Raw genomic sequence first — 16,493 nt, forward strand, 5'->3', positions numbered from 1 at the left:
CCGGCGGCCGCGGGCGCTTCCCATACTGGCGCCGGGGTGCTAGGGTGGCGGCATCTCCGGCAGGCTCATCCCTCTCGAGCTGTCCGGCGCTGGGGCGGCGGCTTCTGGCGGCCTCGGCCGGACCGCGGGTCCGGCGGCTCTCCAATGTCCTTGTGGCGCGGGATTCCCTCTTCACCCCTTCCTGGACCCGCGAGGACACCAGCGTGCATGCACGGGGGAAAGAGACCGGTCTCCCGAGGAGAGGCGCGCTCGGGATTTAAACAGCGGCGGTGATGAGGCTTCATTTACTTCAGGTGTCCCCATCACACGCCGCCAGCCGATTACACGCCCCTCCTCTCCCCTACACACCCACTCCCGTCGGGAGCCTGGAGAAGGGCGGCGAATAAGGGACGGGGTGGTGATGATAATTAGGGGGGGAGGCAGACGCCTCGCCACAATATATATACTATTTTTCTGTAGCTCTGACTGATTTCAAATTGTAATTCATTGCCCAGGAAATTAGTCATAACCCACAGCTCAGCAGTGGACATGCATTTATTGCATGAATAAAACAAGACGTGACATGTATAAAATGACAAAATTAGCAAACTATACACTGAAACAAAATAAACAGAACTTTAACAACAACACTGATATAAGAGCTACGTATAATTTCGCAATAAATGCAGGATGTTATAAGAGCTCGTGGTGTAGCTGTCAATCGGATGCGCTCTCGGCCACTGACGTGCTCTCTGCGTTTTCTTTCAGAGTTATCATTGGCTGATAGAAAGATTAAAAATAGCATTTATTTAAGATGTAAATAAGATCAAGACATGTCATGATCTATTCTGTCGTGCAGCGCTCAAAATTGTGGACATCATGAGCCAGTTCTCCCGTAAAATAACATCTGAATCGTTTTTTGAACTGGTTCATTTAAATGATCTATCCGAACGAATCTTTTCGACTATAATAACTAGCGAGCAAGAGGCAAATTAATGGGTGCTTCTCAAACTGAAGGCTGCATCCTTAAACTCAGACGAATTTAGTAATGAGTCGTTTTTATTACGTTTATTTTCGTCAATCGACGTTTGATGACTTGCAGCCGAAATATGCAGCCTTCGTGGAATGCAGCCTTCCGTTTAAGAGGAAAGTTTTGTTGAACTGAAAACGGCTCTGAATGAGGAGTCGATTCCCCTTGAGAGGATCGATTCCAAACGTTGGAATCGACTCTCGATTCCCAATGCCTCGGAATCGAGGAATCGATTCTTTTTGGAATCGATTCCCAGCCCTAGTAACGATCCAGATGACAAGCTCGTGCTCAGGACAGATGGACGTGGCTGTGAATCAAAGGTAAAAAAGCGCTCAGCACTGCCTTTTTTGGTGACTTTTAATAAAAGAGCAGTGTGCTGCGTTTTTTTTTTTATGTTGCTAAGCAACAACCAAAACAGCTGTCCTGTCAGTCAAATCAAAGGATTATAGCGCAAGCGCTCTAAAATCTTAGTTTTTTGCTGTTAAGTAAACTGTCATATTAGCAGAAACCCTAAATAATACAGCTCCGGCCGGGTTACCCACGATAGACACCAAAGGTTTCTCCTCTAATTCTTGCAGTCTCCGGACTTTTTAAGCAACGGTAAACTTTCGTCGCCACAACAGAAGGCCCGCCTCTCCATTCATTTGATTGGACAATGGAAAAGAACGCGAATGACGTTGGGCGTTTTTCCGCTCAGAGTTGATTTTTTTCAACTTCAGGCGCTCAGAGCGCTCCTGCAAAAACGTGAGGCGCAGCAGGCGGCGAAAACGCGAGGCGCCCGGGCCGCATAAGCAGCGCGCAGAACGCTCACTGCCAACAGAATACCATTCAAAAGAGGCGCCTCCAACTGCAAAAACGCGTTCGGTGTGATCGCGGCCTAAGGGATGACTTCCCCTTTCCTAAGGGAATGACTTAAGGGTGTTGCATATAATCCCTTAAACACTGCCCTTAGTTAAGGGAAACCATTAAGTGTTTTACAACAGCGACGCAGGTTTTCCGTTAAAAAAAATCTACTGTTGCCATGGATACGTTATTTGTTAATGCAGATAGCAGTGTAAGTTTTCACAGAAAACAATAACCTGGATAAGGAAAACAAAAAGAGAAAGAGAAGGATCAGACGAGATGTAAACTTAAATAGACAATTAACTTAAAACCGAATTCTGTCCGAATTATTTACACACTCTTGTTTCCTTCCAAACCCATAAAACTTTCATTCATCTTTGGACAACAAATAAAGATCTCTCATTACTTCTGTCCATTTAGAGTTTTTAAGGGACTTGTGTTAATAAATCTATATTTAAATCCAAAGAGACGAGATACTTCTGTGCATGACGTGACATTTTATTATGAAGCGCTAAACGCCCTCATGATGTGTATGTTTCATTCATACTCGAAGCCGGAGGGCTCTCTTTTGCTGAAAGTCCAATCCCGACTCATAGAAGTATCTATGATGGAATATAGCATGAATTGCTGTAGCTAAGCTGAAAGGTAAACAAAATAAATAAACGATTGCGACAATATATGGTTTATGCGTCTTTTTCAAGTCATCTCCTGGTAATATACAGGAAAATACAGAAATAAAATATTGTAGAAGAATCAAAATTTGAGCTATGCATGTAATTTGATCAATGAATTACATGTGAATAAATCTGTTTAACATATAAAGTTGCCGATCGTGTCTGGTAGAATATTTTTGGATTGAATCTGCTTGCTGTGTAACACTTAAGGGAACATTTTTCGTACCTTATGTTATACTTAGGGAAATGACAGATAAGGGGCTTTATGCAACACTTAATGGATTTTAAGGGATACTTAAGAGAAATTCTAAGGGTTTATGACGTTTCACCTAAAGAAACCCTTAAATAACATTTAAGGGATATTTTATGCAACGCCCTTAAGTGTAAGGGAAATTTAAAGGGAGAACTTAAGGGAAATTTACACTTAAGGGGCTTTATGCAACCGGGCACTGGTGCCCATCCACGTCCATTATTTGGCTGGCAGACTGCACCGGTTTTCGTTAAAAATCTTTGTTTGTGTTTTGCTGAGGAAACAAAGTCACCTACATCTTGGATGCCCTGCAGGTAAGCAGAAAAACATCAAATTTTCATTTTTGGGTGAACTATCCCTTTAAGTCCGGTTCAGACTTCACAATTTTAGCCCGGTTTTGGCGTGGCTATTCGTAAACTTCAATAGGCGTCTGGAAGCCAGATTCAATTGTTTCATCTTGTGTAATTGTGTTATCATGGGCGACAACCGATGCCGCGTCTGTGACGCTTTACGATGTCAACACAAAGACTAGCATGTTTAATTTGTTTCCGTTATCTATGATGAGCTCCGCCACATCTGTGACACTGACCAATAGGAGCACAGAAGTGCCTTTGTACATGGTTTCAAACAAGCCAAACCAAAAGAGAGACAATGGTATTGGTCCTGCTAGGTGGCATTTTACATTGGAGGAAATTAGGGCTGTCCCCTAATAGTCAACTAACTGTTAGTTGACGAGAAGAGGGTTTGGTCATCCAAAATTTTAGTTGTCGCTTAGTCGTAGGGAAAAAAAAATCCACAAAAAGTGGAAGTCACGCAGTCTCTAAAAGATCGTCAACGGCTGGTCAATATGGTAATATAGTACATCAGGCAAGACATCAAAACACTCACCTATCATTCATTGACCTCAAATATGGCTTTTCATCTGAAAGATGTAGGTAGTAGTAACTTTACATTGCAACTCAATCTAATGTTAACCTAAAAAAATGCACTTGTGTGGAGTGTGAAAGCTAAACAGTAACACGCTGACTGCATGACAGATGGAGGTGCTGGTGCGGTCACTTGCTCTTAAAATACTCTGGCATTTATGTTCATACAGATAAAAGTAATACATATTTCGAGTCTGTAAAGACTCTACATTTATTTGTGTGCACTCAGAATAACAATGAAACGTTGCACTTTTGTAAAATAAATAAAGCAAACAGGGTGTGTTTTCTGCTGTCTTTGTCTCTCTGAATTTGAGTGCGAAACTCCAAAACTCTGTGTACACTTGCCTTACAGACATGAAAAATGTATCTATAGAGAGTGAAATTTCTAGAGATGCACCGATTGCAATTTTCTTGGCCGATTCCGATTTTTCAGTAAGTGTGACCTGCCGATTCTGATTTTTGCCGATTCCGATTTTTTTTTTAAGAACTGTAATGAAAGCATGGGTCTATACAGAAATATTTTCTTTAATTAAATTTATTTTATAATAAAATTAATTCTTAAACATTACAGGATCTTCTTACAAAAAAATAACTTTAACAACAAAATAAAGTGCTTTGTGCCTTTGAAAAAGGTATAAAATTTAGGGCTGTCAAAAATAACGCGTTAACGCCGTTAATTATTTTGTTGTTGTTAATTACGTCAAATTTTTTAACGCATTTTACGCATGCGCAGTGTGACGAATTATTTGTCAGGAAAGTGGTTGGGGAGCTAGAGGCGAGAGGGAGCAAGGTGAGCCTATGGACGGATTCAAATATAAAAAGAAAGATGATGGTACAGTTAACAAGTACAAGCCTGGGCGACAGCCCCTCTGCAACTGGAGTGGTTAGCCAAGCTTAGGCCCGGTTCTACTGGGGTAGACGGTGCTATACCCTCAAACGAAAGCAAACCAATTGAAGATCTTGCAAACAATCCAGCCTTGTTCATCTCCTGACTAAGTGTAGACGCGATGTAAATAAAAGATTCATTGTGTAGTTTAGAAAGCTTTATTGATTATAACGGAACGTTGTGAGATCTCTATGAACTAAGATTTGTGACGCTTTTAGTGATAATAAAGGGAGCGCGCTTTGCACTTTCCATGCCATAATCCATTCAAAATTTGTATGAAACTTTCGTTTTTCTTATGTTTTGGGAATTAAATCTGCATAGTTATGCTGGGTTCATTCTCGAAAGAGCGGTGACTGACACAGTGACAGAGTGGAGAGTGGAAGATACATAAAGCCGCTTTGCAGGTCATCGAGGCACCAGCTCAATCATTTGCATTTTTTCAGTGGAAGCAATTTAAAATTATCCGTCATTTTTGCTCACAAAGGAAAAAGTAATACACCAAAAAACGTTGCAGTGTTTTTATAAAATAAAGAAAACAAAAATGATGCGCTTTCTGTCGTCTCGTTCTTGAACAGGAGTGCTTAACAAAAATAAAGCTAAATGCATGCCTCACAGACATGATAAACATATCTATAGAAAGTTTTAAATTATTACTTAACGAAATAAAACAAATCGAAAACAAAAACTTGTTTAATATGTAATCCTTAACGATAAATTTCTCTCTCAAGGCGCGTCCAAAAATGAGATTGCAGGATCTTTGCGACATTGACTCACATTGACTCACATTGAATACACTTTATTAATAAATAATTCAGATATGTCCTTACTCTTTCCCCGACACATTTATTATTTATTTTTGCCGGTATTTTGTGGCAAGTTTCAGCCTACTGCGTGCGATTGAACGCGGATCTCTTCCAGTTGCGCCATCCGAGCCGTTGTCGAAAGTAAAAGCGAAAGTCTCGTGTTGTTTCCACCAGCGCGACATAATTGATGGATGTCTAAAATATAAAAAATAAGGAGTAGCCTAAAACAGGCTCGATGCGGGCCCTGGCATAATATGAAAATGTGAAAATTATGTATCTGTGTCCTGTTATTTATTATTTGTTATTTTGGTATGCATTTCAGAAAAAAAAAGGTTAGGATTCAGGTGTCGTTGCAAATAGTGATTAATCATGATTAATCCACTGAAAAGTCTGATTAATCTGATTAAAAATTTTAATCATTTGACAGCCCTAATAAAATTAGTTCCTCTAACTAACATAGTATATAGTTATACTATCAAAAATCTTTTCCTCAATGTTTTTTTTTATTTTATAATAAAAGAAATGTATAAACATTACAGCATATTCTCATATTAAAATAACTTTAACAAAATAATAAATAAATGATAAATGATAGGTGCGCATTTGGATGTCCTGCCCAAATTAATTTATTACCACATAGGTTAGTCGACTATTAGGGGGCAGCCCTAAATTTTACAATGGAGCAAATGCTTGTGGTACTATATCATTAATACTCCTGCATTTATGATGTTTTCTCAAGGCACTACCATGACAGAGCGAAAAAAGGTAGAATAAAAACTGTTTTACCTCAGTTTGACAGTCTTCAACAGTTCATGCTTTCCTTTTCACCCAATCCAGATTTGTGTCCACTTTCAGGTTTTTTTTTTTGGGGGGGGGGGGGGGGCTTTTCTGAAGACAAGCCATTGTTTGTTTACGCTCATGTCACCTTCTGTCTAGTCCCCCACATCGATAATAGCAGGCACGTTGTTAAAGATGGCAAGACATCGTTGAAGTCTGATATGTTTCTTGTAAGATTTTAGTAGTCAAAATAACATAATCTGACACAGTGACTGTTGTAATTGACAAAAAAATTGTGTAGTCTGAACCGGGCTTTAAACATGCTGAGACAGATTATTACCCTATTCAGCACTGAACCCAATCCCTCACTGTCTTTCTGGTCCTTGAATGTGTTAGAAAGCTATCAGATAGGGCTGTGCAATTAATCGCAATCGCAAAAAAATCGCGATTTAAGCACATGCGATTTCTAAACTGCAAGGCTGCGATTTTATCTATCCCCCCCAACGGCACCCCCGCCCCCTTGAACGTCAAGTTCATTTTATTTTCGATATAACGCCAGATCACAATAGAAGTCATTTAAGGGTATCTTTCCTATAGAACAGGTCTATACATTGTTCTTTTATTAAACAAACTAAATTGCCTCATGTTATTTATCTTATTTACACGAAGGCATGTCATTTCTGTCTCTACATGGTCGCGCGTTTACAATGTCTCTTCCGCGAAAACACGGACTGGATCGCGGACTCCATTCATTAAAACCCGAATTTACTATAACGCGAAATGCCACGGAATTCGTTTATTTTTGGATGAATAAATCAAAAGTTGGTCTGTCTCTTAATTCAAATCGCGATATGGACTAGTGTCTGTGAAAACTGAAATGCAAAAAGACCGTTTTAATATGAATCCTGCATGTTCCGTTTGCCTCTGTTATGTATGAATGGCGGAGACGTTTTTTTTTTTTTTTTTTTACTACAGGCATACTGAAGCACTCGTGAAGCTCCCGCTAATTTTTGGCATTTGCATCTCACATGAACAAATAAACTCAATCGCCAAAGCTGCTGTGAGTGTCACTCTTACCGTTTCATTTGAGAAAACTAGCATCATATCATACTGTACACACAGAAACTTCACGGCAACCTGTCAAAATAAAAGTACGGTCTAACATGTAACAGAACAATATTAGTCTTGTATTACTTTTGTACAGTATAATGTACAAAACATACATAAAACAATATATATGATAAAAAAATAAATATTACAACAAGATTAACCACTTAATTGTAGAAAAATACTACAATTATTATTTAAATGTTTTAAACTGAATATAATTTTTCTTCCATGTATTGATTTTAACAGTAAACTTCTGTTTGTTTGCCAAAAATGAAAAGGGTTTATTTTTCATTTGATTAAAAATAAATAAATGTTTATGCTTTTTGATTATCAGAAAAATTAAAACATAAGAATTTCTATAAAAAAAAAAAAAAAAAGGCAAAAGATTGTAGAGCCCTCAAAATGTTCAAATAGAGAGTTTTGGACTTATTTTTCCACTGAAATGAATGTTTTCGTTATTACACAAAGTAGGCTAAAGTACCGGGGGAAAAAAGTAACGTGGCTAATTTATTTTATGTTGTCTGTTTTAAAGACAATTTTACAACAGTTTTGTTTATTAAACTTAATACTGTTATTTCATTGTGAAATGTTTTGTTATGCACTTCTTGTGCTCTGAATACATTTAGAATGTATGTATGTATGTATGTAGCTTGTTTGAAAAAGCAAAAACAGTTGCCAAAATCGCAAATAAAATCGCAATCGCAATATTCGTTCAAAAAACCGTAATATGATTATTTTGTCCATATTGCACAGCCCTACTATCGGATTTCATTAAAAATATCTAAACTTGTGTTTCGAAGATGAAGACATTCTTACAGGTTTCTAACAACATGAGGGTGAGTAATCAATGACAGAATTGACATTTTTTGGAACGTTTTCTATACAGATTTCACTCGTTTTCAAATTTGTGACCTAAATACTCTGCATTGAAGTCAAAACACAAAACATGTGCTGGTGCCTTCCACTGCAATGTTCAAAATGCTGTTCATCTGGTCAAGTGTCACAACCTTTTGTCTTTCATACACTCCCTTAATTTTGACTTAGTTAATACAAGGTCATTTATGTCCTGATATTCGTACTATTACGAGCATGCAGTGGACAATGAAGTTTGGCAGGTCTTCAATCATCCTCATTCTTGTTGTACTCTCTCATGCAGCTTTTCCCGAAAGTGCGGCCTAAGTCACTCTGCTGAATGCATCCACGAACAAAAGCGAATCTGAATCATGCTGGGCAAAGTCTAAACACAGGTTTCACATGTGTGTTAAAATATGTGTTTTATCTCATTCCTTCCCTTTAAACATGCACACTGTACAGCTTTTCTCTATAGACGACCATGACAAAGTCACTTCACTGGGAATAGTGGATATGTATGTTTATAAAGACTTTACCCATTTAAAACTGTCCTTAGCTTGTAAAGCTAGGCATTCTACCTATTTTATTTGAAAACAGGGGTTCATTTTCTTTGTATGAGCAAATTGAAATGGATTTGATACATAAAGTCTCATAATTTGTTTGTTCGGAAAGGTTCATTCTGTCTTGACTAATGTTTTTCAGCACTGAGCAGGAAGGAAAGGAATTTACATTTACAGTCTGTCAGTATTGCTTTTGTTTATGCATACTTCACATGTTAGCGTATCACTTATTTTGCATAGATACAAAAATGTTTTTTAGAGATGTAATGAATAACTGGTGTCGCAACTCTTTGGATTATTGCAGTATTCCACACAAAACCGTTAACCTTTTTTTATGTAACTTTTTAACTTGTTTTTCCTGTCCGTTTTCATGTAGTGAAAGTTTTTTTTTCTTCTCAAAACAATGTACTCTCCATGTGGGCTCTGTATTAAACATTTGCTTTGATGTGAGGGCAGTTTGTTTTAGAGGTGTGCGTGTATGTTTAAGTGTTTTATTTGCCTTGTAGAATCCACTGACTGTGACTGTTAAGAAGACAATGACAAATTGTTACTCTCTGTAATACTCTTGCACAAAAGGAAAATAAATAAATGCTAATTGTAGATTAGTGGTTTGTTTGATTGTTCACAAGGACATGGTTTAATAATTGTTAATGAAGCTCTTTACACACAGGATTATGTGCTTATTTTGTGTGTGCAATGATGTGATAATTCATCCAAGCCACCAGCAGAGGGCAAAGCAAATACATTTTTACCCATGACCTCTAGAGGTCACTCTAACCGCATTCTTTGATAGCCAGGAATGCAAATGATATATGAGCTTGATTTTCTTCACCCTCTTGGTCAAGGTATAAATCCATGATTATGTTTTCTATATTTTGATTAATGAGTTTTAAACATTCTATAGAGACAGGGAATATATGATGTATGATTCGAAGCATATTTGATTAATCAATTATCTAGTTTACGCTAGTTTAATTAAGGCAAAACAAGCTAGCAATTAATCTTCTTAATTAAGTTCCAAAGCATTCTTTTGATCAGCCTGCTATCAGATAGGCTCTTTCATTTCACCACACTCAAAAGATGTATGCTAACATTAAATTAATGAACGAAATTCATATACTCATATGCAAATATAATTCCGGGCATAGCCTGAACATAATTAAAGCCACCACCTACACTGGAAGAGCTGGAGCGTCAAACAAAGCTTTTCATTTTCTGTTTGCTTGTAATATCTTTATGCTTGTGGTAAGATTACATAAGCCTCGAGGGGCTTTATTCTCCTGAATACAGTGTTCTGAGAGCCATGGACTAAGCAAACATCACTGCGCTATTATAGTCACAGCTGGATGGTCGTGTGAAGCGGAAATATCTGTACTTTTATAACAAAGGCAGATGTCTTAAGTGCAAGGGTGAAATAACCACTATTGTTACTGTTGTTAAGTATAATAAGTATCAGGCTTGTGCACAATTCAGAATTTCAGAATTGGCCGCCATTCAATTCCTGAGTTGGAATTTGAATTGAATTGACTCCGCCCCACAGTCAGGAAGTTGAATTTGAATTGGAGTTGGAATGACAGGAAGTGGGATTAAATTCATGGCAATTCAAAGACATTCCACACAGTCATACAACAGAAAGAATGTGTTGAATCTCACATACAATTACATTAATTTTGTAATTTAATAGCATAATTTCATTACACATAGTCACTCCTCAACCCTGCTTACATTTTGTTCCAACATATAGATAATGATCAAACTCTTGAAATAAATTACTCCCTCAATGTTTGATGCGTTTTGTTCAAAATGTTATTTTCATTTCAAAGTAATCAAATAACACAATGTAATCTGCACAAGTCGTTCAAACTAATATCATTTATAGAATATGTAATGAAATCATATCTGACATATATTGTAAAGCTTCATTGTTAAACGCTTCACTTATGTATATGAATTTCTTTGAATTTGTGTTGAATTGCAATTCTGCTTCCTTTAATTCAAATTCGAATTGTAATTCTAGATCCTGTTTTTGACATCAGTTCAAATTCAATTCAAATTCAAGAATTGAATTGGAATTTAGGAGTCATTCTCAATTCAATTCTGAATTGTGCACAAGCCTGATAAGTATAAATTGTTATCGTTTAAAGAAGGATAGAACGCTTTCGTCACAAAAACGCAAATTTGCTTTTGGTCTCAACAGCGTCCAGCAAGTTTTAGCTGTATAAACTGTATAAACACTGCTTGATATTGCAAACTGGTGTGACTTACCTGCTTTTAATATATTATTTTAATTATGAACAGATTGGTGTGTGTTGCAAACAGTTTTACCATTTCCTGCATGTTGTTATTCTTCTCATAGGTTAATGAACCGGAAGTCTCACCCATAGGCTAATTTCCTCATTAAAGAGGTGGATTGAAGTGCTTTTGTCACATATACAGGCAATGACTGATCTCTGTAATGATACATACAGTCAAACTTAAAATTATTCATACCCCTGGCAAATTCTGAGTTAATTTTTTTTTTTTTTTTTTTTTTAGAAATGAAACAGAAGTCTCCCAGAAGATAATAAGACGATGTACAAGAGGCATCATTGTGAAAAAAACTATTACTTATCTTTTAATTAAATTAAAATTTTGATGTATTGCTCCTTTTTCATGGTGCTGTTTACTGTGATTAGGTTCCTGGGTCCACCGGCTGACATTAGGTTCCCACCACCATGTTTGACAGTGGGGATGGTGTTCTTAGGGTTGAAGGCTTCTCCTTTTTTACACCAAATGAAGGCTACATCATTCTGGCCAAACAATTAAATTTTATTTTCATCTGACCATAAAACAGAAGACCAGAAGTCTTCTTCTTTGTCCAGATGAGCATTTGCAAAAGCCAAGCGGGCTTTGTTGTGCCTTATCTGGAGAAGTGGTGTCCTCCTTGGTCTGCGTCCCTGGAACCCAGTGGTGTGCAGTGTCCGTTGGACTGTCTGCCTTGAGATGTTGCCACCAGCAGAGCCCAGATTCATCAGGATGGCCTTGGTTGTGATACTTGGATTCTTTTTTTCTCTCACTATCCTCCGGGCCAGCACAGGTGTCACTTTTGGCTTCCGACCACGTCCTCTGAGATTTTTCACACGTATTGTATTTTTTAATAATACTTTGCACTGTAGCCACTGGAACTTCAAAACATTTAGATACGGTCTTATAGCCCTTTCCTGACTTGTGAGAAGCCACAATGCGCAGCCGCAGGTCCTCAGTGAGCTCCTTTGTCTTAGCCATGACTGTCCACAAACCAACAGCAGAGCTTCTGTTTTTCACCTGTTGAGTTGATTAAAACAGCCGTTCCCAATGAATCAGGGTAATTAGGATGCTTTAGAACAGCTTGAACTATTTGGAATGGTATAGAACTTTGGATTTTCCAAGAGACTGTGACAGTTTGCAAAGGGTATGAATAATTTTGGACATGCAACTTTTTGTTCAAATGTAAATAAAAGCTGAGAAATATTTTTTTTCCACAATGATGCCTCTTGTAATCATCTAATTATCTTTTGGGAGAAGCCTGTGTCATTTCTGGTAAAAAAATAAATAAATTCCGGTTGAATAAAAGTAACTTTAAGTCAGTATTTATTGCTCTATATTTCCAGTGTTGGGAAAAGTTACTTTTAAAAGTAATGTACTAAGTACAATATTGCATTACTCCCTAAAAAAGTAACTAATTACTTTTCTTAGTTACTTTTTATGGAAAGTAATGCGTTACATCACTTGTGCCTTACTTTTTTAAATCTGAGCAGGGCTTGCTTGTTTGTTTTTAATATTTTTAATATAAGTTCTATTTTTGCCAAATGTAAAAGCCCTTTCACACCAAAAGCCTCAGGCTGAAGAAGTAGAACGCAAAAAAAGAAAGTTCAACACTCTTCAGCAATAAAATTGGTTGGATTGGATTGGATCATTGAAGGTCAGCAGCAAAGACACTGGTTAATAAAATGAGATTAAATACATAAAGAATATTTGTATTATTTAACATATTTAAATATTGCAGGTTTGCGTCATATTCTGAGTTGCATTTCACTGTTTTTAATTCATTTGGAGGAATACTGAATCTGAGGTGAATTATGCTTATTTAATTTATTCTAAACCTAAAGTAATGTCTTACTTCCGATTTCTCTCAAACATTGGGGACAGGAGAGCTTTCAGTCATTAAATAGGGAAAAAAAAGGTAACTGGTGTTACTTATTTGAAAAAGTAACTCGGTTATTTTCTTGTAAATTAAAAAGTAATGCATTACTTTACTAGTTACTTTAAAATTGTAATTGATTACATGACTCACGTTACTTGTAATGCGCTACCCCCAACACTGTTTAATTCATGCTGTAACTACACTCTTAAAAATAAACGCTCTTTAAAAGGTTCTTCACAGCGATGCCATAGAAGAACCATTTTTGATACCGCAAAGAACCATTCGGTGAAAAGGTTCTTTAAAGAACCATCTCTTTCTTACCTTTACTCTTACTTACACACCTGATTGAGATCATCAGCTCGTGAGGAGAGAGATCCATGAACTGAACTAATAAGCTAACGATCTCAGTCAGGTGTGTTAAATAAGGGAGACATGCAAAATGTGCAGAGCAGGGGTCCCCCAGGACCAGGATTGAGAACCACTGCTATAGAGGGCACAGCATGATAAGAAGTCTTTGAAGTCCACATTTACGCTCTGTTTCAAAACAGATAAAATGATAATTAAATGCATACTCCAAAAGTGCTCCACAAGACTTTTACATACCACAAGGGGTCTGCACCAGGGTTGCCAGGTTTTCACAACAAAACCTGACCAATAATTGTGTTCCCCTGGTAAAATTCGCATTTCAGGGGCTAAATTTCACATTATTGGTCTTGCTTCAACCTGCGGCAACAGTGTTAAAATATCCCAATTCCTTGGGAAAACTGTGGACTTGGCAACCCTGGTCTGCAGGTGAAGCTGGGTGCAAACTCGTGCCTGTCAGCAGGTAAAGTACCATGGAGTAACAACAGAGAAACTATTTTACCAATGTCCTTACTACCTTTCCGGGTCTTAAACATGCCAGTTTCATTGCAGTATATGCAGGGACAAAAAGTGTGATGCCGCAGCCACTGAAGGAGTTTATCAGCGTCTTCCTGGGAAAAATTAATGGTACAACATTTGGTTTAAGCCTACACTTTTATTCATTTCTACCGGTAAGCTCTTTCAGTAGCTGTGGTCATCATATCAGTATTTTATTTTCAGAGTTGCGTATTCTGAATTGTGTTGTGGTAAAAAAAATAGCAACAAATAGCGCAGGTAGCTCACTGAGCGCAACCATTTTACATCATAATGGTGCCCCCCATAGTCCAAAATATGTAGAAAACGATGTGGATTTTTTTTTTTAAACGTAAAACTTTTATGGGTTTCCTACTACATATTTCAGTAAGAGACATCATTTATGTTATAGTAAGACATACAAGTTATAATACCCAGGGTTCCCTTTAATCTGTGTTCTGAAAGAAAACAAAGGTCTTATGGATTTGGAACGACATGAGGGTGAGTAATCGGTGACAGGATTTTCATTTTTTCATCTCTTTAAATACAAACACATTCTGCGTCTAACTCTACAGTTGTGTAGATAACATAAACTAGAGCAACCCAGTGTTTATTCCTCTCTGTGTGAGGTGTGTTTGATGTAGGACTGGTGCTGTTGTGAAAGGCCGTTGTATTGAATGTTGATTGTGTGAAGGTAGAACTCATTTGATGCCTCATTGGAACCCCATTATGATGAAGGGTAGAGAGAATAGAGTGCTTTGGAAATCTCGAACAAAGAGAGCGTGCCCCCTTTAGAAACAAACCTCATATCCACAGGCACACCTCAATGCTTTTCTCTACCACTACCACTTTTCTGACCTCATCCCTTTATTTCCCATACCCCGTTTTTTGCCTTGTCGAGTTCCACTCCACTGCCAGTCATCATCTGCTTCATTCTCTCTTGATTCTCTCACACTGTCTTGTTCCTTCTGTGTTTTTTTTTCTCTTCTGTCTGTCTCTCCCCCCATTTTCCCCTCCTTGTTCTCAGACACACACTGTTAGTCTAGAGATGAGTTGGCCATTATTAGAGATGGCATTTTGGCCCATCAGCTCCTGACAGGCCTGCTTGACGTGACAAGATGGTGTACGTGCACCTCAAAACAAATAAATGTGTAATCAGCCTCCAACAGATGGGCTTTTCTGATGTCTCTAAAGAAAAAAGAGAGAAAAAAAGAAAAACGAATGAAAAATGGTGCAATGGAAATGAATCGCTGTTCTCTTTCTTTATCTCATCCTCCCTCTTCATGTGTAAACGCAGAAAGGGAAACCTGTCAGCTGAATATGAAGATAATCCATAATTTGGGGTTTGAAATTAATAGCAGAGGGATAAATCACTGGTGTGCAAGCTTAATATCAAATTAAGATAATGATTTTTAATAGTTTTTGCTTCACACAAGCTATCATATACACATCACCTGGACGGCCCCTACTCGCCTCATATCCTTGTCCCTGGAGTCATAAATACCATCTGCCAACACTAGCGGGAATTGCCCCGGCCGGCCTCCGACGAGAGGCTGCTACCCTCGCTCTTGCAAGGAAAGCCCAAAGATACAACTGGCATATCCTGCACAATACCACCACAACAGCACTGCCTCCTCATAGACTGAAGACCCGCCACCCGTACAACAAGGCGGCACAAGACCTGCTCAGGTCCATCCCTGAGGACCTGTCTACAGAGGCATGGCTCGCGGCAGCCTGGAAGCAGGAGTGGGAGTCAGCAGGGCCCTCAAGAATCCACCGTTACATCTATGACCCTGGAGGCGGTCTTGAAGGAGAGGATCTGCCACGCCGGCAATGGACTCTGCTAAACCGCCTGCGAACTGGGGTTGGACGTTACAAAGCATCAATGAGGAAGTGGGGCCTGGAGGACAGAGCAGTGTGTGAGTGTGGGGAGCCAGAGCAGACCGCTGAGCACATAATCACCACCTGTCCACTGTATAAACCACCCTCGGAGGCCGGCCTCTTCGACGTGGGACCTGACATGAGAACGTGGCTGAGTTCTACTGAGCTGGACATTTGATGACGACACACGAAAGAGAGAGAGTCATAAATGTTGAATGTGCATCTTTAAAGTATTAAAGGCCATGTGCTGAGTAATTACCGCAGAAGATATTGGCTTTATAAGATGGACTGTTGGGAGATCTTTCTGTAAACAAGTACATTTCTCAATGCATTATGCACAGACAATGCAGCGAGTGGCGCACATAAATGCATGGATGGAGGATGGCGTGAGTCACACAAACACAAGCTGATTGACTGCAAATTATGCCATTACTATATTCTATATTGTTTCTGTTTCCTGTAAGAGTGTTTAATCAATGCGTGTGCCTCACTGAACAAATTCAGTGAATCTAATTAAAAAATTAAATTAGATCTTGTTTGTTTAACATGATTTACATGAAATGATTGCAGGCAGTAATTGTGGCAACACAAACTCTATGATAAAATAAAATCACCAAAGTACACAGCACAGTAACATAGCAGGTAAAAAGAAAAGTGTGTGTATTCAGTTCTAAATATACTAAATATAAAGGTATAAATAATCGAATAAAATATTTTGACATACTTAAAGGGATAGTTTACTCAAAAATGAAAATTCTGTCATCACCCTCATGTCAAGACAAATTAAGTTTTTTTGATGAACTCTGAGAGCTTTCTCACCCTTCATAAGATATCAACGCAACTACCATGTTCAAGGCCCAGAAAGGTAGTAAGGACGTCGTTAA

At 38.2% G+C, this 16,493-nt stretch overlaps 1 protein-coding gene across 1 annotated transcript in view; it reads left to right on the forward strand.

The window, feature by feature from the left end:
* The window catches only part of ppp1r13l (protein phosphatase 1, regulatory subunit 13 like), a 43,605-nt gene extending 27,818 nt beyond the window's left edge, over window positions 1-15,787 (forward strand). The window contains exon 12 of the mRNA XM_073850156.1: window positions 15,165-15,787. Coding sequence (XP_073706257.1) covers window positions 15,165-15,787 — 623 coding nt within the window. The remainder of the gene's footprint in view (window positions 1-15,164) is intronic.
* Window positions 15,788-16,493: the final 706 nt, after the last annotated feature.

Source organism: Garra rufa, chromosome 11 (genome assembly GCF_049309525.1).
Source record: "Garra rufa chromosome 11, GarRuf1.0, whole genome shotgun sequence".
Taxonomy (NCBI): Eukaryota; Metazoa; Chordata; class Actinopteri; order Cypriniformes; family Cyprinidae; genus Garra; species Garra rufa.